Source organism: Dermacentor albipictus, chromosome 1, assembly GCF_038994185.2.
Source record: "Dermacentor albipictus isolate Rhodes 1998 colony chromosome 1, USDA_Dalb.pri_finalv2, whole genome shotgun sequence".
NCBI lineage: Eukaryota > Metazoa > Arthropoda > Arachnida > Ixodida > Ixodidae > Dermacentor > Dermacentor albipictus.
In genome coordinates, this window is record NC_091821.1 from 387938546 (window position 1) to 387962463 (window position 23918).

The following is a 23918-nucleotide window of genomic DNA, read 5'->3' on the forward strand; positions in this document are numbered from 1 at the left end:
TGTTTCCCATTATCGTCATTTGCGAGCCGAACTTATCGAACAAAATCAGGCTTTCTGGATATGAATCATTTATGTCGTCAGCTGTTTATGAAAACAGTAAGGTTTTGGTGTTCATTCGCCGTGACCTCACCTACACTCATCAGCCTGTACCACCTAATGACAGTAATCAATATATATGCCTCAACGTAAGGAAAAAGAATCTGGCCTTCACTTTTGTGGGCGCCTACCTATCTCCGTCAAGTCGATTTGATTACAGAAGACTACGAGACATCCTTTCCTCAACTTCCAATCCCTGGGTCATCACTGGAGATTTCAACGCCCATCATACACTCTGGGGAAGTCCGATCATCAACGGAAGAGGCAGATCTCTGGTATCTTTCGCCTCCAGTAATGAACTTTGGCTGCTGAATGATGGAAGTCCTACGTTCTTACGTGGCTCCACGTACAGCAGCTGTCTTGACTTGGCTTTCGTCTCACGAAGCCTAGTCAGGCGTGCAGGGTGGTTTGCGGACATAGAGACGCACGGAAGCGACCATATCCCCACGTACATCAAGATCAGAGGATTGACTGCTTCCAAAATACGGGATACGATCCAAAGAGTGGACTGGCCTAAATTTCAATCTATTATAGAAGAACACTGCGACGCCAATCCATCTTTCGACCTGGAAGAGGCAATCAAGAGCGTGGTGCAAGACACTATGCGTACTCTAACATGCTCCTCGAAACTTAATGATTATGATGTGGAACTAGAACGACTTCGAGCAATCCGACGACGTGCCGAACGAAGATACCGACGTACGAAAACAATGGACGATCTACGGACCGCCAGGCGCACGCAAAAGAAGATACAGCGCCGGTTAGACAAGCTCGAATCGCAACGTTGGGCTGCCTTCTGTGAGTCGCTAGATCCACGCAAGCCTTTATCGCAACTATGGAGAACGGTGCGCGGACTGCGGACACTTCCCGTACAGCGATTCCCATTCAAGGCACTTGCCCTCTCTCAAAAGAGATCGGAGATTGACGTGGCAGAGGATTTCTGCGCCAGATTATCCGGCCAACTCACAGCTACCAACATTCCATCGCCTTCGAGCAGCTGTCCGCCACCACGTGATCACCGGTTGGATCTACCATTCTCGATCCACGAACTTAAGGCAGCATTAGCTTTGTGTAGCCGCACATCAGCGCCAGGACCTGACGGAATTTCCTACCGAGCTTTGTGTCACCTGGGGGAGCGAGCGAGAGGGGTTCTTCTTGAGGTGTACAATGAATCTTGGAGAAATGGCACGCTACCAACAACCTGGAAGACAAGTCGCCTTGTTCCACTGCTGAAGCCTGGCAAGTCGCCGTTGGAGCTCTCCTCATATCGCCCGATCGCTTTGGCGAGCTGTGTGGGCAAAGTAATGGAGAGGATGATCCTAGGACGCCTGGAGTGGTACTTGGAGTACCACAACACCTACCCAGATGCCATGGCGGGCTTCCGACGTGGTCGATCATCGATCGATAACGTCGTCGACCTGGTCACCTACATTCAACATGAGAAACGCCGTAAGCGTCTCTGCGCATCCTTATTCCTCGACGTTAAAGGGGCGTATGACAACGTTACGCATGAAGCCATCCTCTCTGCTCTCGCAGAGGTAGGAGTGGGTGGTCGCATGTTTCAATGGATACGGAGTTATCTATCCATGCGATCCTTCTTTGTAAGCACCGAGGAAGGCCATACTTCTCTACATTATAGCTACCGCGGCGTCCCCCAGGGCGGTGTACTTAGCCCCGTGTTATTTAATCTAACACTAATTGCTCTCCTTGAGCACGTGCCAACCACAGTCAGGCTATCAATGTACGCGGATGACATCTGCATATGGACATCTGCAGTAACACGCCTACAGCTGCGAGCGAGAATTCAGAAAGCCGCGACACAAACTGCTGTCTACCTCCGTAATCGAGGCCTGGAAATTTCCTCCGAGAAATGCGCACTAGTGCAATTTACGCGCAAACCCATGGCAAACTACAGTGTTACGATAAATGGCCAAGTAATACGACGGGTCCGATCGTACAAGTTCCTAGGTGTCATAATCGACAGGGACTTGTCATGGAGCCCACACATATCTTACGTGAAAAAACGGTTGACAGGCATATGCCACCTGTTCAAATTTTTCGCTGGCAAGACCTGGGGAATGTCGCCTAGTGCCATGTTACAACTGTACAGGGTGCTTTTTCTGGGATTTCTGCGATACAGCTTGCCAGCAATAATCAACACAGGCAAAACGAATCTACGCACTATACAAAGTCTTCAGGGTCAAGTGCTCCGGATCTGTCTAGGCCTGCCTCAGAGTGCTTCAACAGTGGCTACGATAGCAATCGCCAGAGACCACCTTGTCAAGACCCACATTGACATTGAAGTACTCAGGACCCATATAAGGCATCTAGCCAGGACTCCTCGTCACCATTTAGCCTCTCTACCAGCGGACAGGCCACACACATCTTTCAGCCAAACGATAACTGCATATGATGAATCATTGCCAGCTTGTTTCACTCCGGCTGCGAGACCTTCGATCCCTCCATGGTGCCTCGCTCAGCCGAAAATCAACCTCGCAATACCTGGTATCTCGAAAAAAGCTGATCTGTCATCACCAGCCCTTAGACAGCTCACGCTACTATATTTGTACGAGAACTACCGTGACTCTACTCATATTTACACTGATGGATCTGTCCTTCCAAGCAGCTCCGCGGCGGCAATCGTCATACCAGCGCAAGCTACAACAATCAAATTTAAGACGACCCACGCGACAACATCGACAGCAGCAGAGCTCGCAGCGCTATTTACTGCTCTTCATCACATTGGTGATGAACCGCCACACAAATGGACTATATTCTGTGACTCGAAGGCGGCACTGCAGTCTCTACTGTCACCTCTACGACGCGGACCACATGAACAACTAATATTCCATATTACAGAGACATTACACCATATCAGTGATGCAGGCCACGACATAACCTTTCAGTGGCTTCCAAGTCACTGCGGGATTGTCGGCAATGAACGGGCGGATCACGCTGCCCGCTCAGCCCATACTGAGGAGCGCCACGTCCCCATTCCTCTTTCTAGAACTGACGCTGCACGGAAGCTCCACCTACTTGCTCGGCAGTGCACCGCGTCGCAATGGAATGAGCCACATTTAAGAAATCCGCGACTGCACTCACTTGATCCAACATTAAGTCTTCGAGCGCCATCACAGCTTCGCCGTAGAGACGCCACGCTTTTATATCGACTTTGGTTGGGCGTTGCCTTTACTAAAGCCTATGCCTTCCGCATAGGGATGACCGACACCCCAACCTGTGACCACTGCGGCCATGAAGAATCAATTGGCCATATTTTGTGCACCTGCCCGGAGTACAGTCCACAGAGGGCATGCCTCAGCCAGGAACTAGACCAATTGGACGACCAACCGCTATCTGAAAAAAGAATTCTGCAACATCGAAAGGACCTACCGTCACAGAAGAAGGCCGTGCAAGCGCTTTTGCGCTTCTTGCGATCTACCGGCCTTTGTGAACGACTTTAACTGGAACGCCTTTTGTGTGTATGTCTCCATGTGTGCGCGTTCGTTTTTTTTTTTTCTCTCTGTCATCTTTCTAACCCCTATCCCCCATCCCCAGTGTAGGGTAGCAAACCGGAGACTCATATCTGGTTAACCTCCCTGCCTTTCCTCTTCATTCTCTCTCTCTCTCTCTCTTGCTTAAAGAGCAGTTCGCTGTGACACGCGGAAAAGGTGCAGGCAGGAGAAATAGCTCAAGGAGACCATAACAGAATTACGCCTGTTAGGTGTATAAGTATAACGCCCTGTGCATAGCAGGAACCACTTTTTTGTAATAAACCTAGCGCAAGAGACCAAACTGCAATAGCTACCTGGATATGTTGGCATAGCTAGAAGGACTGGAGCAGACAGACTTGCTTTCGATGCGCGTAAAATCTGCCTTTGTTGATTTTGCATAATTTACGAAGGCGACGACAAGGCAGTCGTCTAATTCAAATGTCACGCTTTCATGGCAGTTCAGCGAACAGTCTTTTTTTTTTTATAGAATGGATACGCACTTATACTTCCCGATGCATGTCGATGACGAGCGTGACGTAGATTCTGATTCATCGCATATAAGGTTAGCGGTTAGTTTTCTTTATCGTGTACGTCGAGCACCTTTACTTTGTTGCTAAGGTGGTTACACACAGGGAAATACATCTTCTACAAGCTATTTCTGATACAAGTCACAACGAAGTGCTTTGAGAACGGCAATATTAATACAGAAGTGTTTATTGAGCCGTGCAATGAAACATCAGCTAAACGAACTGCTCTGGGGGATTAACGGTAGCGTTTCTAGGTTTCTGTGAACTCCGCACAGAGAGTTAGGGAAGGAACTCGAACATCTTTATCGAGTGCTGATTTTTCTTCCTTGAGCTGACTTGAATAGATGCTGAGGCTACATTATGTGTCTTTGGTAAAAAGTGGTTTATCCCTGACCTTGCGATTGGGCCCGGGACAAACCATCCTTTAACGTCATGTGCCTGTATTTGTATTGTCGTTCGTAAATAACGCTAGCATTTCAACTTGTTTCACGTCTTTGAAAAATCGGCAACGTCAGTTTGGTTTTTTTCTTGTGGCAGCATCATTTTTCCCCCTAACTAATCATAGCCGACTTGTAGTAAAGGTGATCACCTCTTGCAGTAATGTCATATTGAAGTAAAAAGTAAATAATTTGCCATCAGATTGTTGCCCGAAGAATTCTAAAAACAAAAAAAAACAGAAAAAGAAATACGAAAACACACATTGTATGTTTGTTGCGACTTTCGTCTCGAATATTTACTCTTCTAGTCGTGTCTATACTGCGGTGGGCAAACGCCCGCGTCCTTCATTTTTTGTCCCGCAGAATCCTCAAAAGAACAAAGCTGAAAATAAAAGCGAAAACACACATTGTATGTTTGTTGCGACTTTCGTCTCGAACATTTACTTTTCTAGTCGTGCCTATACTGCGGTGGGCAAGCGCCCGCGTCCTTTATTTTTTGTTTCAGAACGAGGTTAGCCAAACTGGTCGTTGTGACGTGCGAGCGAATGCGTCCACGGGTTCAGTGATCGATGGACAGCGTCAAAACACGAAGGTCCCTGCCCCGTCAGCAGTTCGGTGACGCCATATCCAAAGACACGTGTGTAACGTCCGTTGTCCGGTGGGCCTCGTGTGTTGCTTGGGCCGCCGCCAGCGGGGCCGGCCATTTAGGCGCCGTTCAAGGAGCTCCCGTTTGTTTGCGTTCGGCGGTATATATGAACACCGATGTGCGTGCTCGCTGGCCTCGTAACGAGCGCTCCCTGGCCTTCCGTTCTTTTTTCGCCCCGTTCACTCTCTCTCTCAGGCAAATGTACGGAGCAGATTGCTCAGAATCGCTGCTCTAACTCTCTATAGCGAAGTAACAGCGTCACAAAAACACACGCTCGCAGCTTTTCTTTTTTTTTGTCTTCCGACAAGGTTTAGTCCCTCAACTTCTGCGCATTATAGGCAGGAAACTTGTTTGTTTGTTTGCGCTTGCGTTCTTCTGGACTTCCAGATGCGTCTGTGAGTGCTTTGCGTGGAGAAAGAACGGAGCAGCAGAGGCAAACGTGGTTACCAGTAAGAAAAATGAAACGGAGCTATAACGCTGAACAGTAACACATGGGTATCTCAGCGTTTAGCTCACCCCCGTTATTATTATTATTATTATTATTATTATTATTATTATTATTATTATTATTATTATTATTATTATTATTATTATTATTCGCGCAAATGAAGAATGAGTATCTTGGGGCGGGGTCGGATATGGATTTCTCTTGAAGCCAACAAAAATACACAATTCACTGTATCAGTCCCTCTTGTACACTTTGCGCGCTCTGTATTCAGATGGCGCGGCAGCTGTATGGTGACTTTAACGGTGACGTAAGCGCAAGCAGCAAATAGCGCCAAAAGGAAAGTAAAATCGAAGCGTATATTATGGCTGAGCTGGAGGTCGAATTCCGCCCTCTTTCCGATGCCGACGAAACACGAAAACGGTTGAGTGCTTAGGTTTCGCTGCATGCCAAGGAACCCAGAATGGTTGAAACATAACCTTCGGATCTGAACTCATTTACTCCGGCCCACCGTGGTTGCTCAGTGGCTATGGTGTTCGGCTGCTGAGCACAAGGTCGCGGGATCGAATCCCGGCCACGGCGGCCGCATATCGATGGGGGCGAAATGCAAAAACACCCGTGTACTTAGATTTAGGTGCACGTTAAAGATCCCCAGGGGGCGGAATTTCCGGAGTCCCCCACTACGGCGTGCCTCATAATCAGAAAGTGGTTTTGGCACGTAAAACCCCATAATTTAATTTTAACTCCGACAGTGAATAACACACAATTTAGTTTCTGTTTGCCTGCTTTTTCTTCGGATGACTTCGCTCACCCACCACGGGGAACTGAACACAACGACAGCGGTTATAGGTCAGTTGGTTGTGGGGAAAGGGTGCGGTCACATAAAATTCATTAATAAAGTAAGATTATGAAAAACGTTAAGCAGTACTTGTTATTTAAACCGCCACCACATATCGCACGATATGGCAGAAATTAAAGCGTGGGCCAGAGAACGGCAGCTCGCGTGCCAATCGTCATCGTCGACGAGTTCATCGCACAGCGCTGTCAATGAAGCGAAATGTGCGCATCTCTTACACGACTTCTCTATAAAAGACAACGAAGCGGTCCGCACTGCAGCACACAAAGTGCTGCCCAAGGCCTCTTTAACCTGGGCTGCGATGCGCCGTGAGAACGCTGGGTGTCGTGAACCCGAAGTCGTGCAGGGTAAACCCTCTCCTCTTGTGTGCGCGCCTCCGAATTTTTCGGAGCTCACCTCTGCACAAAAAATGTCCGCGGTCGCTCCCCGTTGCCAATCGCCTCGCTACAACTTCCGTTCAACGTGCGCCGACTGTGGCGCTGCTTCTCCCTCTCCTCTCGCAGAGGGCATGTTCGCGCTGAGCCGTCCGTTCGTCGCCTCGCTGCTGGCCAACTCGTTCTTCTCCACGTTCCCCAAGCGCACTTCGCGGACCCACCCGACGCTGCTCGACTTCAACTGCTCCGAGCTGTTTCCCTTCCTCGGAACGTGAGTGTGGCGCGCGCTTTGCCGTATAGACGCCATCCGGCGGTTTGACGCCCTTCTTTCTGTGTCCGTGTTTGCACTCGACCGCGGAGGGCACTAAACCAGGCTACCACTCTGATTTAACTTCCTTACTTTTCGTTTTCTCTCTGTGCGTGTGCGCGTGTGTACGTGCGTGCGTGCGTGTCCAATGTATCTTATCTATGTAATCTAATGTATCTATGTTGATATCTTGTCTAATCAAATGTATATAATGCATCTTATCTAATCTAAAGTATATAATCATATCATAAGAAGCCAACAAACACTGACGCCAAGGACAACATAGGGGAAATTACTTGTGCTTAATAAATGAAATAAAGAAACGATAAATTAATGGAAATTAGAGTGGAGGAGTGGATGCGAAGGTTGTGGGTTCGGTTCCCACCTGCGGCAAGTTGTTTTTTCATCCACTCTAATTTTCATTAATATGTGTATATATATGTATATGTATGTATATGTATATGTATATATATGTGTATATATGTATATATATATGTATATATATATGTATATATATATGTATATATATATGTATATATGTGTATATATATATATATATATATATCGGCCTGTTTATCTACCTACATGTCTATATCTGTCTAGGCGATAGCGCCATGGCAGTTTTTCTCAATTTCTTCATGCCGCGAAGAACACGGGTGTGCGACACTGCCTACCAATGAAGTGACACTTTCATGTGCCTTTGCCGACGATTACATATTTTTTTTTCTCTCTCGCTCTTCCTTTCGCAGACCGTGCCACTGTGAGAAGCTGCGGAGCCTGTTCGCCTACTTCGACTGCACCTTCCAGGATGAACCGGAGGGCACCGTGTACTTCTGCAGGCAGGTTCGAAATGATCGCCCGAGATACGCAGCGGGACCAGCTAGAGGCGGATACGCGTACCAGCGTGCCTGTTAAATAGATCCGTAGATTCTATATCGCACGAGTTCTTCGACAGACGCATACGTTACCGCGCAAGAAAGTATAAAGCTTTGCAAGTAAAGCCCGTGGCTCCAAATAACCGCGGCAGGACGCCGAGCGCTTACGTCGAGGAAGCACTATGACAACAAATGGTATCTGATGGCTATATATCGTACTCTGGTGTAGAGCACGAAGTCCCACTATCGCGGTTCCCGGTCACGGAAGCCACTTTTCGATGCGCTAAAGGCTTAAAGAAAGAAGTTGCCGAGCAAGGCCAGTGCACTGAGGTTTCGATGCTCCTTAAACTCAAGTTGCACAAAATTGGGAGCTTTCCGCTGCAGTGATTCTCGCAGCACTGGCGTAAGATTTCATTAAAGGCGACGTTAGAGAAAATATCACGTACAGATTATTTATACGGGCTACAGAACGAAGCCTCTGCGCACGCTCGACCTCAGCTTTCTACGGAACGCCTACCCGCGGCGTCCCATTGCATCCGCTCTGCTAAACAGCTCTGGACATTAGGACCCGAACTTCCATTCTCGTCCGCCTTTATAGCACCAGGAGCTCTACAAGCGCGGCATTCTACGCAACAATAGAATTCGACAGGACGTTTTATGTGAAACTGGCTTAGACGCTCCTCTGTAGAACATATGTAGTGTGGATGATAATGTGCGAAATGCGTTTGCGCGAGAACGTTCTGTGTGTGTATAATGCACATACCGCGTATTGGACAACGTGTATATAGCTCATTGCGCTATAGCATCACCTGCCATTGCACATAGCACCATTGCACTATAGTCACCTGCCCCTCCCTCCCCCCCATACGTCTCTTTTCCTGCCTTCTCCCAAATCCCCTTATCCCTGCGACGAGTAGCAGGCTAGCGATACGCTCTCCAGGCCAACCTCTCCTCCTTTCCTTTTATCAAATCTTCCTCTCTCTCTCTCTCTCTCTCTCTCGACGACACGCGTCATTTCGCTTCTCCTTCTCTCGTCTTTTCATCGTACACCCTTCCCCAGTGTAGGATAGGAATTATAAAGGACGGGCGTAGCTGACAAGGCCCTTCGCGCCCCTCTATCTTCCTTGCCCAAAGGCTGCAGGTATACAGTACGTAGTTATCCAAAATTCCCTAACTGCCACGGAACGCGTCTATGTGCGTTGCGGGATCACATAATTTGTATCTGGAAGGGTTAGGCGCAAAAGTCATCTACATGCTGTAGACACGACAAAGAGAATCAGTGATTGAACTAGGAGTTGCCTGAGCTGCGTCACTCAAGAGTGTTGGCTGTGAACGAATATATAGGAAGTAAACGTTTGTAGAGACAATCCACAGATTCGCGCGTGCTCACGAGACTTCCGCTCTCGCCGGCGGCCAGCAGGTGACTGCCCCCAAGAACCAGATGTCGCTGCCCGAGTGGATGTGCAGCGACTGTCCCCTATGCCCGCTCATGGTCCGCACCAGAGGACTGATCGAGGACGCCGAACCGATCCTGCTCAAGGTACGACAAACGCAGTAAAATGCCTGTGGCGATCGCGGATGCATGCATGCATGCATGGAGACCGCGCAAGAAAACTCTGTACATAAAACGCATGTAGTTGAGAACATATTTAAAACGTCCTTAGGTCTCAGCGCAAGCTTGCAAAAGCATTTGCTCTATATATACGTTGCTATTTGTGGTATGCATCGGCGCTGTTAACTGCCAGACTGTCCTACGATTCTGACGCGACCTTTTCGGCACGTCCACCAACTATTGTAGATATGCCTGTAGCGAGCTGGCAGAAGTGCGTAATGACCCGAGGTTGCACTGATCTCACGCCACTTTCGCCGGCCCCTTCAACATTTTCGTTTCTTGCAGTGCTATCCATCTAGCGCCAACGCCGGAAGTGATTTTCTCGGAAGCAATTGCACGATGGTACGTATCTTTCGAAACCTTGCGCCGACAAGTTAGTAAGATTTCTCCGAACATGTGAATCGTCGATTTTTTCATTACTATTATTCTGCAGTAAGAGAAAAATCGATTGCTTCGACTGAGTTCTATATAAGTGCGTTCGATTATAATACGTGTTCGGTGCTACAAACGAGTACTTTGTGCGCCTTCGCATTCGTGGGCGCCTATGCATTTCGAGCATGCATACTATTGGTATCTTCGACTGGTCGCCTGTATGCCCCGAAGCAGAGTTGGGTAGATCGGTCGTTTCCCGAGCTCAGAGGCAGAGGACAAGCGCGCAAGCCGAACGTGCGACTCGCTCTCGGAGGAGGAAATTGCTGATGCGAAACCACGTGACTACTGCCAACGTCCGATCTTTCGCCTATCCAAAGCTCCCGGCGCTGCCGGGAAAACCGGCAGACGTGCTGGTGGGACGAACGTTCGTCGAGACGCCAGCATGCAGTGGCCTAGGTTGCCAAGGTTACGGTGGGCCGTCGCCAACAGCAGCGACGCGGCGCTGCGATGACGTTTCAATTAAAACCCCTTAAACTTCGTAAAGTAGTGCCACGCTTTGAAGAATGCCGCCTCCTCCTCCAGCGCTCTGGCCGAAGCCGACACCGCGTCGCTATTGGCCTAATGGCATCACGTGGCCCCTTGCGCCGGCTTTGTTTGTTTACAGTCGCGCTTCAGTGCCATCTTTGCTCGAGAAGCGGCGCTTGTTGGCGGCATTCTTTCCGTTCCTATTCTGTGTTGTTTTGATCTTGTGAACGCCTTGAAGGATGTTTTGTGGCAACTGCGACGTCGCTTCACGTCATTTTCTGTTACCATGACCTGCTGCGCGTTTGGATGCCAATATAGTTTTAGCAAAGGCAAGAATATGTTCGCGATACCGTCCGGTAAGCGCAACGGGTTAAGAAGAAAGACGTGGCTTCACCGAATCGGGAGGGAGAACTTCCGACCAACTTCCTCCGCGCGACTATGTGATGTAAGTTGTGACTCTCTCAGAGTATTGTATGTGCCAGGCTTGCGTATTGTGCTGCGGGCAATAACGTAGTAGATATTGCACAGTTCACTGTGCATATTGTCATTTGTACGCACACTTTAACATGATTTTTACGCAACGTCTGCTTTGCTTATATGCGCACAACGTGGTCGTGTTAGTCATATTTGGTGCGCTTGATCGTTTTGAACGCCAACCGGCTTGAGTTCGCGGGCACGCGAGGTTGCGCGCGATAACGTGATTACGAAATTTGTAAGATTCAGCGCAGTCCTTTTGATAAAATTTCAGTCTCGATCATGAAAGCGCCTCAGGAGAGCAACTCTCTGCCTTTGGTGGTTACTTACTAGCCTTCTTTAGATAGACTAGCTTTGTTTGCCACATTTGTTCGTGTTCCTCGTTGGCGGTCGCCCGGTGGATTTGCGATACAGAGGCACCGATGAAAAGCGTGCGTGCTCTCCCGAAACAGTGTTACGCGGTGCGTTCGTCGTCGAGCGACCGCATCATAGGTAACTGAGACGTATGTGCTAATTCGCGTGAGCTTTAAAATGTGCGAGGCTGAAGATGCGGCGGTGCAGCACTCGCAAAGAAAACGTGCGGTCGCCCGCCCGTTCCCTGGCTGATTTAGTCGTCGTTCGTGCTTAGTTGTTTGCTCGTTCGTTCGCACGCTCGTTTAGTCGTTTGCTCGCTCGTTAGTTCGCGCGCTCATATAGTCGTTCGCTTGCTCGTCTATGCTACTATTAGTTTCTACAGTCACTATGCCTTATTGAGACGCGCTTGCTGTAGGACTCTTAGGCTGGTGCGTTTATTTACGCAATGAGACAATAAATGGTGCACATGGACTTGTGACTGCAAAGGCAAATCTGTAATGCATCTATGTGAAAATAAACTGTTAACTTGCAACTCGAATGCCGTTTCATATCATTTTAACCTATGGATAAAACCATTTCACTTGCCGCAATTTCGGCCGCGTCATGGCGGGGGGATTCTTTGCGCGATCATGACTTCACTAATAAAGTCATATCTCGCAAATGTTACTTCGAAGGGAGTTCAACCGTCCTCAATGCATGCACCTCAGTGCAACTCGGTTCGCGACAAGTACGTCACTTAGTAAACGGACGAACCAACGCAAGATGAAGTGTTATTCGTGATAAGTCATTAACCTCAAAAAATTACTGAAGGCCACAGTAGTCTTGTTTGAGATTGGGTCAAGCATTGTTATCGCGCTCCCGCTTCGCGCACGAATGCTAAAAACTCATTTTATTTTCTTGTGTACGCACAGTCCCGACTCGATGATCGGCCGCGGTATTTCTGTCGGCGTTGAGACACGAGAAACATAATAGCACCGGCGCCCACCTCTGAGGCTTTGCGCGCGCTTATATTGGCAAGCACGCACGTTGGCGGCACTGTAGCTTGTAATACACTTTGGAGCCTCCAGAGCAGTGATCTCCGTCAGCCTTTGTACGTCATAGCTGATACGCGCCGCGAATTCACATGGTAAGGGCGGCGCGGATTCTTTAGGCTGAGGGCTTGCTGGAAGCCAAGAGGTTGTCATTCGATGGTAAACGTGTTATTTACAACCATTCGCAACAATATCTTGCGACACGCCCTTGACAAATGTTGCGTACCTAACTGTAGGGCACGCTATACATTCGCAGTCGTCAACGCACAGCGTTAACACTCCGTCAGATACTTTTTAAAGAAATTGTTATCAAAAATGAAACAAAAGCTGCCGTTACCGAATTTGTATAAGCATCCGACTAAAGATTCTATGCTGTACACGAAGTTACGCGGAGCTGGAAAGCCAACGTGAACGCCTAAAGAGCACTACCTTGCTATGCGTGCATTCACTCTGCGAAAGGTCGTCTGCTGCGCTCGAGCAAGTAGGCGGTGCCATGGTCGAGGAGGGAGCGTGAAAGAGAGGGGAAACGAGGAGAAGTGAAGGCGGAGGAGGAGAGTGGCACTACTTTACGAAGTTTCAGGGGCTTTAGTTTCAATCTCGATGACTGCTCCGACGACAGGGCTCGGAGCGCCTCAGAGCGCTCCAAGATAGAGGAGAGCAATCGAGAAGAACCAGCCGAGCGCAGGGCGCGCACCCTCTTTCAACCAGCCGAAGACTGCGCCGCTCGCGAGAGCGCTCCAGAGTGCTCAGAAATGACCAGCCGAAGATAGCATATATTTCATTTTGAGAGACGTGAGTTGTAATAAAATGTCGTGAAACGAACAGATGAAAGCGACGAATCGTCCCCGCCTGAACAGTCGATGCGAGTTTGTGTAAGGTGATGCACGAGCTCGCACTGTCGTTAATGATGCAGGACAACTCGCTTGTATCAATCAAATCGCGACGCTCTATCGACTGTACCGTTGAACTTGGTGGTGTATATATAGCGCGCCATACTCGCCTGCTCGGGCGCAGGCGACTGCGCGCTGATTTCCAGGAAAAGGGAGCTCCTGAAAACGATTTTCTAAAAAACAATTTGTTGTAGCCACGAACGCAAGATCAGATGCATGGGAAACAAGCAGCAATTGACACACAAACACGTGCACACACTCGTAGTTCAGGCGTGTGGCAGCGGTCTAGCTGCTAGTTTTATAAGCATTATAGACGATATGTGTAGCTGGGCACGTTACACACCTAATTCTTAGCTTAAGCTTCATTATACATCGCTACTAGGCCATCGCGTAAGGGGATGGGGCATTAGCATAACAGAATGTTTCTACATGTAGCATAACCTTTAAACCTTCGAATAGACGTAAGTGTCTCGCCTTCAGTGGCGCGATATTTGTGAAGCAACTCATCCGCGGAAAACGTAATTTTGAATATACAAAGCGATTACAAAAATGTGGTGCTAGTTTAATAGACTGTACGTTATCTTGGATAACACAATGCATGAAATCGTTGTAATTTTTTTTGAAAGAATGCTGCACTTTGTTGTCGAGAGATAGGATGCGTTTCGTTTAATTTGTCCACAACTTCAAAACTCGAACTTGCATAGCTTTCCTCTATGACTGCCTCGCAACGAACATTCCTCTATCCCGATTCCAGGAGTGCTCGGTGTTCCTCAGCTGCCCCGAGGTGCTGGCCGCGCTGCTCTTCGTCGAGCTCCTGGGCGACAACGAAGCGCTCACCGTGGACGGCCTGTTGCCGCTCGACCCGAGGCCACGGGTCAGCGGCGAACCGGTACGCCGAGTGTGAACCTGATTCCTATACAGAGGCCGCGAAGAACGGCCTGAAATAACTAAGAAAGTTGGCTACAGTTTTGCTGTGTACGGTGACATAAAAATTCGGTAGCATGTTGCACTACTGTATAACACGCGAAGGCGAAAGCCTGCTGCACACTTGTTTATGCGCCGTCTCGCATCGTCGCGTTGCTGCTTTCGCAGTTCAGCTTCTTCGGCTCGTTTTCGACGCTGAGCTGCGGCTTCGCGCGCTCGTATAGCGGGGTCAGACTCGCGCCAACGAAGTTTCTCTTCGAGACTTTACGTTGCAACCTCTCAGCAGGGAGTCGAAACGCATGCTTTTCTGTGTGTTGTGTAAGTGATTTCAATGAATTTATGCACTGTTCGCTTCATTTTGCTGAGCGCTTGTAGCCTCAGCCTTACGGAGGTATGAGCCATTGAGAAGGTCACGTATTTTCTGTTTATTTTTCGTTCCACTCGGCAAGACTCCGCATTTCTATGCGTTGCATACGTGATTCCAATGAATGTCAGCTCTGTACGCTTCACTTTCATGAGTGCTTGTAGCCTCTACATTGCGAGATGGATGAGGTATTTCATTTTTTGCCTGTTAGGGGCGGTATGAGCCGTTGCTGATGATGATAGTTTTTGTACCATTGGACCGGACGACGCGTCTTTTTCAAGGCCATCAGGGGTATGGGCCACTTAAGGCTTTCGCCTAAATACGCCTAAAGCGAAGACAAAAGCCACACAATGAATATACTAATGAGCGGCACTGGCATTAGCATTCTAGTGCTTGTCCGGTGCTTGCGTTGACTGCCGCATTAGCATTGTCATCAAGCACGGCTAACAATCAACCATTCTTTGTACAGTGCTTATAGTGATTGGTCGCACACTGTGTTTTAATGCGTCATTGGCGAGCTTAAAAGAATTACCACATAGCTTGCCAGTATCAAGATATCAGTGATCGCGAAGTGTTCTCTGTTATACCGCAAGCCCGCATACGTGCCTGTCCACTCGCGCATCCTATAACTTCCCGAATGTTATGCCCCAATCAGCTGAAGTCATCAAGGCAAGCTCTGTTTCAGAGCCCGCGTATACTTCTACTCCTATCATCATCATCATCATCATGGTTACGCCTACTGCAAGGCAAAGGCCTATCGCATACTTCTCCAACTACCCCGGTCATGTACTAATTGTGGTCATGTTGTCCCTGCAAACTTCTCTATCTCATCCGCCCACGTAACTTTCTGCCAGCCCCTTCTACGTTTCCCTTCCCTTGGAATCCAGTCCGTAACCCTTAACGACCATCGGTTATCTTCCCTCCTCATTACATGTCCTGCCCATGCCCATTTCTTTTTCTTGATTTCAACTAAGATGTCATTAACTCGCGTTTAACTCGATTAACTCGATTGAGGCCACTATGTGTCGTTTCTCGTTTACCAGCAGTGTTGGCTCGCTGAACCAATTCTCGTTGCGCCTGTCCCCACCGCAGGTATTCAGCCCTTCCGAGTGCTCCGTGTGCCTTCTGGACTTCAAGGACCATTCCTCTCGGCCGGTGGCGCAGTTCGAGGACGCGTTCCTGCTCCGCGAGTTCAACAAGTGTCTCGTGGCCTTCAGACAGGCCCTGACCCAGCGTAGACCCTCACCTGTGGGCCAGAGCTCGAGCTCGAGCGCGGCCGGCCACGATCCACCCTGTTTCCACTCGCTGTCCTCTTCCAAGACGTCGTCCTCCCGGAGCAGCGCGCACGCCCCTGACTCCCCGCCAGACAATCTGCAGGGCCTGCGTGACCACGAACACTTCGTAGAGTGCAAGCCACCGCTCGCAGATCGTTTGGGAACGAATACGGCCGCCGTTTCAGTTGACAAAGCTGACCTGCAGCCCCCGATCAAGCGGGGTCAACAGTCGGAGAGTCAAGCACCCACATTAGCCTGTGTATTGGGGGCACTACGAACGAAGGCGGCAGCTCAGACCGCCAAAACCGAACCGCCAGTGCCTCCGCAACGGTCACCTCGAAAGTTCTTCAAAGTACTGAGCTCCAAGAGTCCGAGCCCGACCCCGCCGAAACCCGACGGCTCTCGTTCACCGCCACCTGCAGACACAAATGCCAGAACTTCGAACGCACCGCCATCGTTGACGAGCTCAGCTGCTGCCCCAGTTCCTAACATTGCGAGGCCCTTGGCTACTAAGCCTCCGCCGCCTGCCACGAAGAGGAGCCTGCGTTCTCTGGGCGGCTCCAGCTCCAAGGGGTCCATGGAGAGGAACAAAAGCCTAGAGAATATACTTAACAGGATCTCCGCGAGCCAGCCGTCGACGCCTTCGTCGTCGTCGGCGCCGCTTCTGACGCAGGCCGTCCTGTGCGCCCAGAGGCATCCTTCTCCGAGACCCGAGCGACGCGGCAGCGGTTCTCAAGCGGCTATGGTCTTTCGTCCGGTCAACCTGTCTCCACTGACGTCCCGCAGGTCTGCCTTCCGGCCCGCGACCGAGTGTCTCCTGGACCTGAGAAGGCAGAGCAGCGGCGGCGGAGGCGCAGCTCCGATAGCGTTGCCGGACTGCGAGTTTTCCGCACTGAGCAACGCCAGACAGGCGTGCGGCAAGGTCGCGCCGGTGAAAGTGCTGACGTCCCCTCCGGTCTCTTCGCCTCGCGTGCAGCTCTCGATCGAGTCTGCGCCCGAGGACGACGTGTGGCGCAGGCAAGAGAGCGTCGAGCTCGAGTCACCGGGCGTCGAGCGGCGGCCACCGTCGCCGCAATGTCCAGACGCCGCGGCGTCGAGGGAGACGGAAGTGTGGACGCTTGCGGAGCAGCAGCAGCAGCCAGCGGCGGAAGAGAGCGCTCCGGCACGAGGTCACCGCAGGACGGCGTCTGGGTCTTCGGCCACGCCGTACGGGTCTCCGTCGGCGACCCTATCGCTGCCGCGGCTTCCGTCTCAGAAGTCGTGCGACGACGTTTACCACACTGCGGACGAAAGCGTAGAGGACAGTGAGTGTATATTTCTTTATCAGTCTTAGTAGGTAGGAGTGCCTGCTGCCGTGTACTCATGTGGAGAAAGTGGTAATGCCACAGTTTACTACCGCCTCGTGACGCATAATGTGAGGTGGCATGGACAGTTAGGCTGAATATAGACGCGCATATCTGGTACTTTCGGCCTCCATACAATTGTTTCATCGACGGTGAACCAGTCCGTTTGCAGTTGGCGAGGTGAGTGGAAGCACTAGCGGAGCGATAAATCTAGCAGAACGTAGTGCACGATGCGGTCGTTGTCGTGACATTTACGCTGGCTAACAAACGCGGTGCGAGAATATTTAACCATCGTCACGTTCTCAGGCCACTCGAAATCTGACGAAAATATGCCTATAGTTATGCATTACAGCTCTCAAGCCTTTTTGTTCCAATACCAGAACAGACGCGTGAAAACGCAGTGAACATTCCTATTGTGGCTCTTGGAACAGATTACGCTTAAACTGCGAATAGTTGCCTCAACACTTGCTTAGTGTGCTTACATAAGCCAGCCGTGTAGTTTATTAGTACCGGGCTCCCACGTTAGTCGTTTAACTGTACGACTGTCCGCGGAAGAAGCGTACTATATATTTTATTCACTGCAAATGTTTCGAATAGCTTTATAAGTGCTGTTTGTGCCCACTCAAAATAGTCGATAAGGGATCTTGTTCGTACGTAGTGCTTTTTACTCATCTCTCAATGTGTGTGTCAATTTCATCTATATTTGTCTGAACGCATGATAAATAAAGAAACACAACCGCCAAATAAAACGCACGAGTGTCCAATCTCAACTGTACGACCTGAAATAAGTCAACAAACGTAGTCTATTTTCCCAAGGTAAAACGAGAATGGAATTGCGACATAGGCGAATAGGATTGGTCTTTGGCGATTTGGTACAAGAGCGACTAAAGCTCGAGCTTCCAAGTTAAAATGTCAGTCTGAGCCGATCATGAATTTCTTGGCAAGCTGTATGCAAAACTGAAAGGGGTTCCTCCTACCTCATCAATATGGGTCGTTTTTATGTTTAAACTTAGGTCCCGAAATACTTCCGGTCTGGCACTCTAAACCAGGCCGCTAAATCTAATGGCGAACGAAGAAATAGCAAAATCAAATAGCTCGCAAATATGTAAGACCCTCAAGTTGGCACTAATTGTGCTACACAGCTAAAACGTATACGTTGATAAATTTGAATATATTCGTAAGAAAGTTTGGAAAACGCTTAAGCTCCGCCTTTAAAAGTGGAACGCGATAGCTTTCAAAGATCCCTGACTGCTTTTCACGATTCCCGGCAACTGCAGCTTATGTAACCGTAATGTTTACTGGCAAATGCTGCCGGCGAACGCTACGCACGAAGGCGAGCGGCCGATCTTCCTGGCAGGAACGCAGCTTCTTGTGTTGGCCGGAATGCGGCGGGTGAGGAGGAAACCTTCTAGCCTCTATAATTCGACGGATGCGCGGAGGCGAGCGCCATCTGTATGATGATGTTGCAAGGAACCGAGCGCAGCGCGCCGCTCTATGAATGGTAGAAATGCTGGAAAAGTGGTTTATGTTTGGGCTACAGCGCTAACAAAATTACGGTCTGCGCGGGAATCGAACCCAGGCCTTCGGGGTGCGAGACGAGCACGCTCCCTCGATGTCACGGTGGCTTTTTTTTCTTTATTGTTATTACCTTCATTACAACAACACGCAAACGCGTACAAAGTAGGTCACTTGGTGCAGAAAAATATTACATCATTTCGAGAGACTACATATATAAAAGGCCCTCAAAGAGGCTATCACAGACACCAAATCTCCAGCTCCTGAAACAACTCTGGCGGTTCTGTCATGTGCTTGAAGGCATCACGCGTGCACCTAAGACTTTCACTGAGGTGTTCCCTCGCAGACCTTTCATCTACGTGGGCATTCCTGACATCCATACGCGTTTTCCAAGCGCTACTCACACACAAAAGTATCAAGTCAGCCGGCACTTCCCCTGTGTCTGCGCATGGTAAGAACCGAATACCGAAAGGACTTAACAGCAGTTCTTTCTTCGGAGTTCGTTTGAGAACATCCCACAAGAATACGGAGTCATGCCGATTCAAGAAGATGTGCTCAATGGTTTCAGGTTTGTTACATGTGATGCAGTTAACAGAGCATGGAACAAAGAAGCTCTTGCTTTGTAGCCATGGCTTCACAAGGAGAATGCCCGAACGCAATTGAAAAAAGGTTTTCGCTGAAGATCTAACCGGCATTTTTTAACGCGTTTCGGCACATTGCGTTCAGGTCCTCAGTTATACATCGTACGGTAAACAGGGTGCGACAAGAAAACATCAACCAGATCACTATAAAGTTTCTTACGCGTCAGTCAAAAATGCATTAGAAAAATGCGCTTTCAGTAAAGAAAAGCACATAACAACAAAAAGACTAACAACGCCACGGTGGCTCCATTGTTACGGTTGACCGAAGTTGTGTGTAGTATGTGCGTCAGTGCACACGACACGTTACTGCCTCCGTCACTGCCTCCCACGTGTCACTTGCTCTTCGGATTTCATCGGTACTACCTATGTCTACTGTGATGCACACGGAAGCGTCTACCTATGCGGCAGCTGTGAAACATGGTCGCCCACGGAACCAAGCCTCAGAAGACGACGTGAGGGAACACAAAAGAGGAGGAAATAGTCACGTACAACAGACCTACCATAACATAAAATTAATCGCTCTGCAGCAAAATGGTTTGAATGTTTCCACCCTGTGGCCAACGTACATGCAAACACACACACACCTATTCAGCAGAAAGGACTTTATTGCATGTCAAAAACATCAAGCGAAAACACTTCACCTGAGCGATTATAATGCTTTCGCATTCCCACACTAAGCAGTCTTAAGTGTCTGCTGAATTTTTTTTTCCCGTGGTCGACCAATATGTATACGTTCTCGATGTGTAATGGCGACAAACACGTCTGGTGCTTCAAGTTCATGTATGTAGCCATTTTAACGCGATAAGGCCCTCGTGTCGCGTAAAATCCGGTGTATGCGCCTTGCGTCGGACGTCGTTTGGCGAAAAACCATTCCGCACCACCAGGCAGGCCCTCCGCGTGGAACCGAGGCGTTACTGGAGTAATTGAAAACCTCGAAGTAAGATGCGTCCGAAAAATCGTAAAGTACAACCTAAACACTACCTACAGACATGAAAGCGTCGGATTGTAATTAGAATATACCAGAAAACAATTCTGTTACGCGGGAACTCAAACATAAACCACTTTTCCAGCGTTTCTAACATTCGCAGAGGGGCGCGCTGTGCTCAGCTTCTTGTAACACTATCATTCAGATGGCGCTTGCCTCCGCTCATCCGCGGCCCACGCAAGAGGCCGCGTTTCTACCAGAAAGTTCGCCCGCTCGCCTTCGCGTATGGCATTCGCCGCCAGCGTTTCCCGGTAAACATTACGGTTACATAAGCTGCAGCTGCCGGGAAGCGCAAGAAGCAGTCAAGGATCTTTGAACGCCATCGCGTTCCACTCTTAAAAGCGAAGCTTAAGCGTGCTCCAATTTTTTTGCAGCGAAGGGCTGTTAAGGAATAGTTCCCCCTAGAGTCATGCCTGTGTGCAGACACAAAATTACACATACGTGGGCCGATCCCGAAGACAGTGCAATGCCAGGCCGACCCGAGACGGAGGTGAAGCAAGCATTAGGGACTTCGCATACGTGATGGAGGTGCAGTTCGCGACGGAGGTGCAGTTCGCCATTATGGGGCCCACATACACAGCTTCGCTCGTCATCCTTGTTCACAGAGTGAAAGTAGGACACTGAATTTTATTCCTTGCGTGTTGTACCGCAGGCCCGGAGGGACACGGCGCCGGCCTCCCGGGCGAGACTCGTCCGCGCTGCCTCAAGTCGCGCCGAGAGCGTTCGCTACGCTCGCACACGAGCGGCGGCGGCGGGTCAAGCGCCTTCTCGTCGGTGTCTCAGCGCCTGAGCAGGGACGACTCGGCCAGCTCGGCCGGTTTCGTTCTCGACTACCGGAGCGACGACGAAGACTACATCGCCTTCTCGCTCAGCAAGCACGAACGGTGAGCAACGCGTGGTCCTTGTCGTGACGCATGACGACGAGCACCGACGACTGTATGTGACACGGCGAGCAGGTAGCGGCATGCTAGAAGAGGGTGTGCAGTTTGGCCTTATCTGTAAGGGAATAGATACAATTTAAATCAAAGCGGTAATTGTAGAAAGAGCTTACTTAAAGGAAGGCGGAGAGGTAGACCTGAACCAGCGCGCTTCGGCTGGAAGAAGGGGAGAGAGAGCAATTTAAAAAAACAGGGAGGATAGACAGGACGAGTGTCTGGTAAGCTGTATTGTACTGGGGGAAAGGGAAATGGCAGAAAAGATTAGCAGAAAACGAGAGATGTGGAAGACTGTGTTCACGCGGTGCTTATCACCGCGTACCTTTCTCTGCAAGTTCTTATCATCGTCTTCTTCTACTACTTATTTTATGCCTATTGCAGATTGAAGGCCTCTCCACGCGGTATCCAATTTCCTGTCTTACATGATGTCGTCGTCATCATACCTTTGTCGTCATTCCTTCGTCGTCATTCGCGGAATCCGTACGTTCGAGCGCCGCAAGATTATCTTCACGAGGAGAAAATGTTTCCAACTTGGTCGTGCGCTCTATACTTGCAAATGGTCGCTAAACGAGAACAACGTTCCTCGCGAACAACCAGAAAGCATTGCTTAAAGCGATTCCTACAGCGTGTAGAATCCACATAATTTTTCTCCCGTTAAGTTCTCAATCAGCCTTAATTTTCCCTCCCAGTCAGAGCAGCCAGTCGGCGGACGTTTGTCCTAGTCGACATCCTCACTTTTTCCGTACTGCTCTCTCTCTCTCTCTCCTGCACCCTATCTTTATCGCCTATCCTTTCTTGTACCATGCACTGGCAGGTACGAGGACTTCCGGCGCCGCATCCGCCGTCGGGGCCGGCGGCTTGCTCGCCGGCTCAGCCGCAGCCTGCGCGCCAGCTGCTCGAGCGGCAGCAGCGACATGGACGACATCGACGAGGACCCCGAGCTGGGCTTCTCGCGGCCCCAGGCCCCCGCGTGCGCCGTGCGCGCGGCCAACTCCGAGCCCACGCTGCACGTGCTGCTGCCGACCAAGGGCTCGGCGCGCGAGCTCCCGGCGCTGTCCATCGCCTCCGAGCTGGTCATGACGTCTTCGCCCGGGCGGCGACAGACGCTGGTCATGACCACGGGCCAGGGCATGCCCAAGGCGTACTCCTTCGACGGCGTCAACCCAAACCTGCCAGTTCCTTTCAAGGCCAAATTCAGGTATACACCGTTGTCAGGTTCCTTTATGCCACATGAGCTAAGAACCCGTGAGCTTGAGAACGACGCTGCGTCTGCCTTGTAACATTCACACTCGAACATATAGGGTGTCCCAGCTAACGACTGAACATTGCAAGTCTTATAATTGTATGTTGCGTCATGTCTTTCTTTTTTAATCCTCTTTCGTTCAATAGCTTGGCTAACGTTAGCTGGGTCACGCGCGGCATACGTTCCCAGAGGGTGTACGACACTATAAAGAGGTCCTGCATGTGCACGAGTTGGACGAGAGGTGTGCATAGAGACTAGTATGGCAGTACACAGGAGCTGCGTTTGGAAGAAGCGTGTTAATCAACCGTGCGGGGATGTGGAGAGCACTTTAATAATTCGTGTGGAGCCCTTTTTCTTCGCCTTTCTTTTTTTCGCCGGCCCGCAGACAAGGCTTGTTGAAACGACAATGATTATACCTCGCTCAGTCAATAAGCACCAAATTTTCCGTCAGGTCCACTCAATAAATGAACCTACTGTTTAACTGTGAAGCGTGGCTTATACAGTTATTAGTGACGCGGACATCCGAAGACCCTGCAAGAAACATATAAGAGACGGGCGCATAGAACGGCGCGGGGCACGGAGTGCTGGTTGCGGGTGTAATGGCGCCAACCGGTGCAGCGACGCAAGTGCGGAGGCGACGCGAGCGACGGCGCGGTGTATGACGTAACGTCAGAAGCGGCGCGCAGCAAATGTGAAGAACAGTAGACGGCGCGCCGCGTGCGTATGCATAATATAAAAGGCGACCGGCGTAGCTGAAGCGTGCATGCACTCACAGTATGCCTCCGTTCAAACCCAACGTCCCGCCAAGGTTGCGAACCGGCTGCCAGTGAGGACGAAATGCAGAGGACGATGCGCAAACGCTCGCACGACTACACGCTCGTCAAGAAAAGAAGGAAACAGTATATACTTGTGAGCAACTCAGCCTGTGTCGTCACTGGTGTAGCCCAGCATGTCTCTGACTGGTGTTGGGTTAGTGTGCCATCAGCAATGGCCGGCCGCAGTTACCGAACAGCTGTCGTTCGCGTGAAAATAATCGCGTGCCGTTGATCTCTGTCGTAAGATACGTTGGCGGCACACGACATTTGTGACACGTATGCACCCATAGACACGCACATGCGCACCTTGCTTGCAGTAAATTTTCACCCGGCATCTATAGCGTAGCAGGCCAGACGATCGTATACAGGTTAACATCTCCAGCTTATCATTAAGGTGAGCGTCTCTCACGACACCTGTGATTCGTAGTATACCTATGCCACGCACCTTTGCGTGCTGCAGGCGTTAACCGCGGTGACTGTGCCATGCTGCGTCATCACTCGCCTCACCAGAACGCGTTCAAATTCGCTCCTCGACATTCGGCCACAAGCGAAGCGTCACGCTCGAGC

The 23918-nt window shown here is 50.0% G+C and overlaps 1 protein-coding gene across 6 annotated transcripts in view; it reads left to right on the top strand.

Moving 5' to 3' along the window:
• The window catches only part of LOC135917010 (uncharacterized), a 100209-nt gene that overhangs the window by 65915 nt on the left and 10376 nt on the right, over positions 1 to 23918 (top strand). For 4 of the 6 annotated variants that reach the window (XM_065450469.2, XM_065450467.2, XM_070531993.1 and 1 more), the window contains 8 exons: positions 7002 to 7143; positions 7929 to 8022; positions 9472 to 9594; positions 9952 to 10008; positions 14067 to 14201; positions 15693 to 17178; positions 21011 to 21242; positions 22108 to 22491. In XM_065450469.2, coding sequence (XP_065306541.2) covers positions 7002 to 7143; positions 7929 to 8022; positions 9472 to 9594; positions 9952 to 10008; positions 14067 to 14201; positions 15693 to 17178; positions 21011 to 21242; positions 22108 to 22491 — 2653 coding nt within the window. Of the gene's footprint in view, positions 1 to 7001; positions 7144 to 7928; positions 8023 to 9471; positions 9595 to 9951; positions 10009 to 14066; positions 14202 to 15692; positions 17179 to 21010; positions 21243 to 22107; positions 22492 to 23918 lie in introns of those variants that run through there. The other 2 variants (XM_065450470.2, XM_065450471.2) reach the window with 2 other exon arrangements.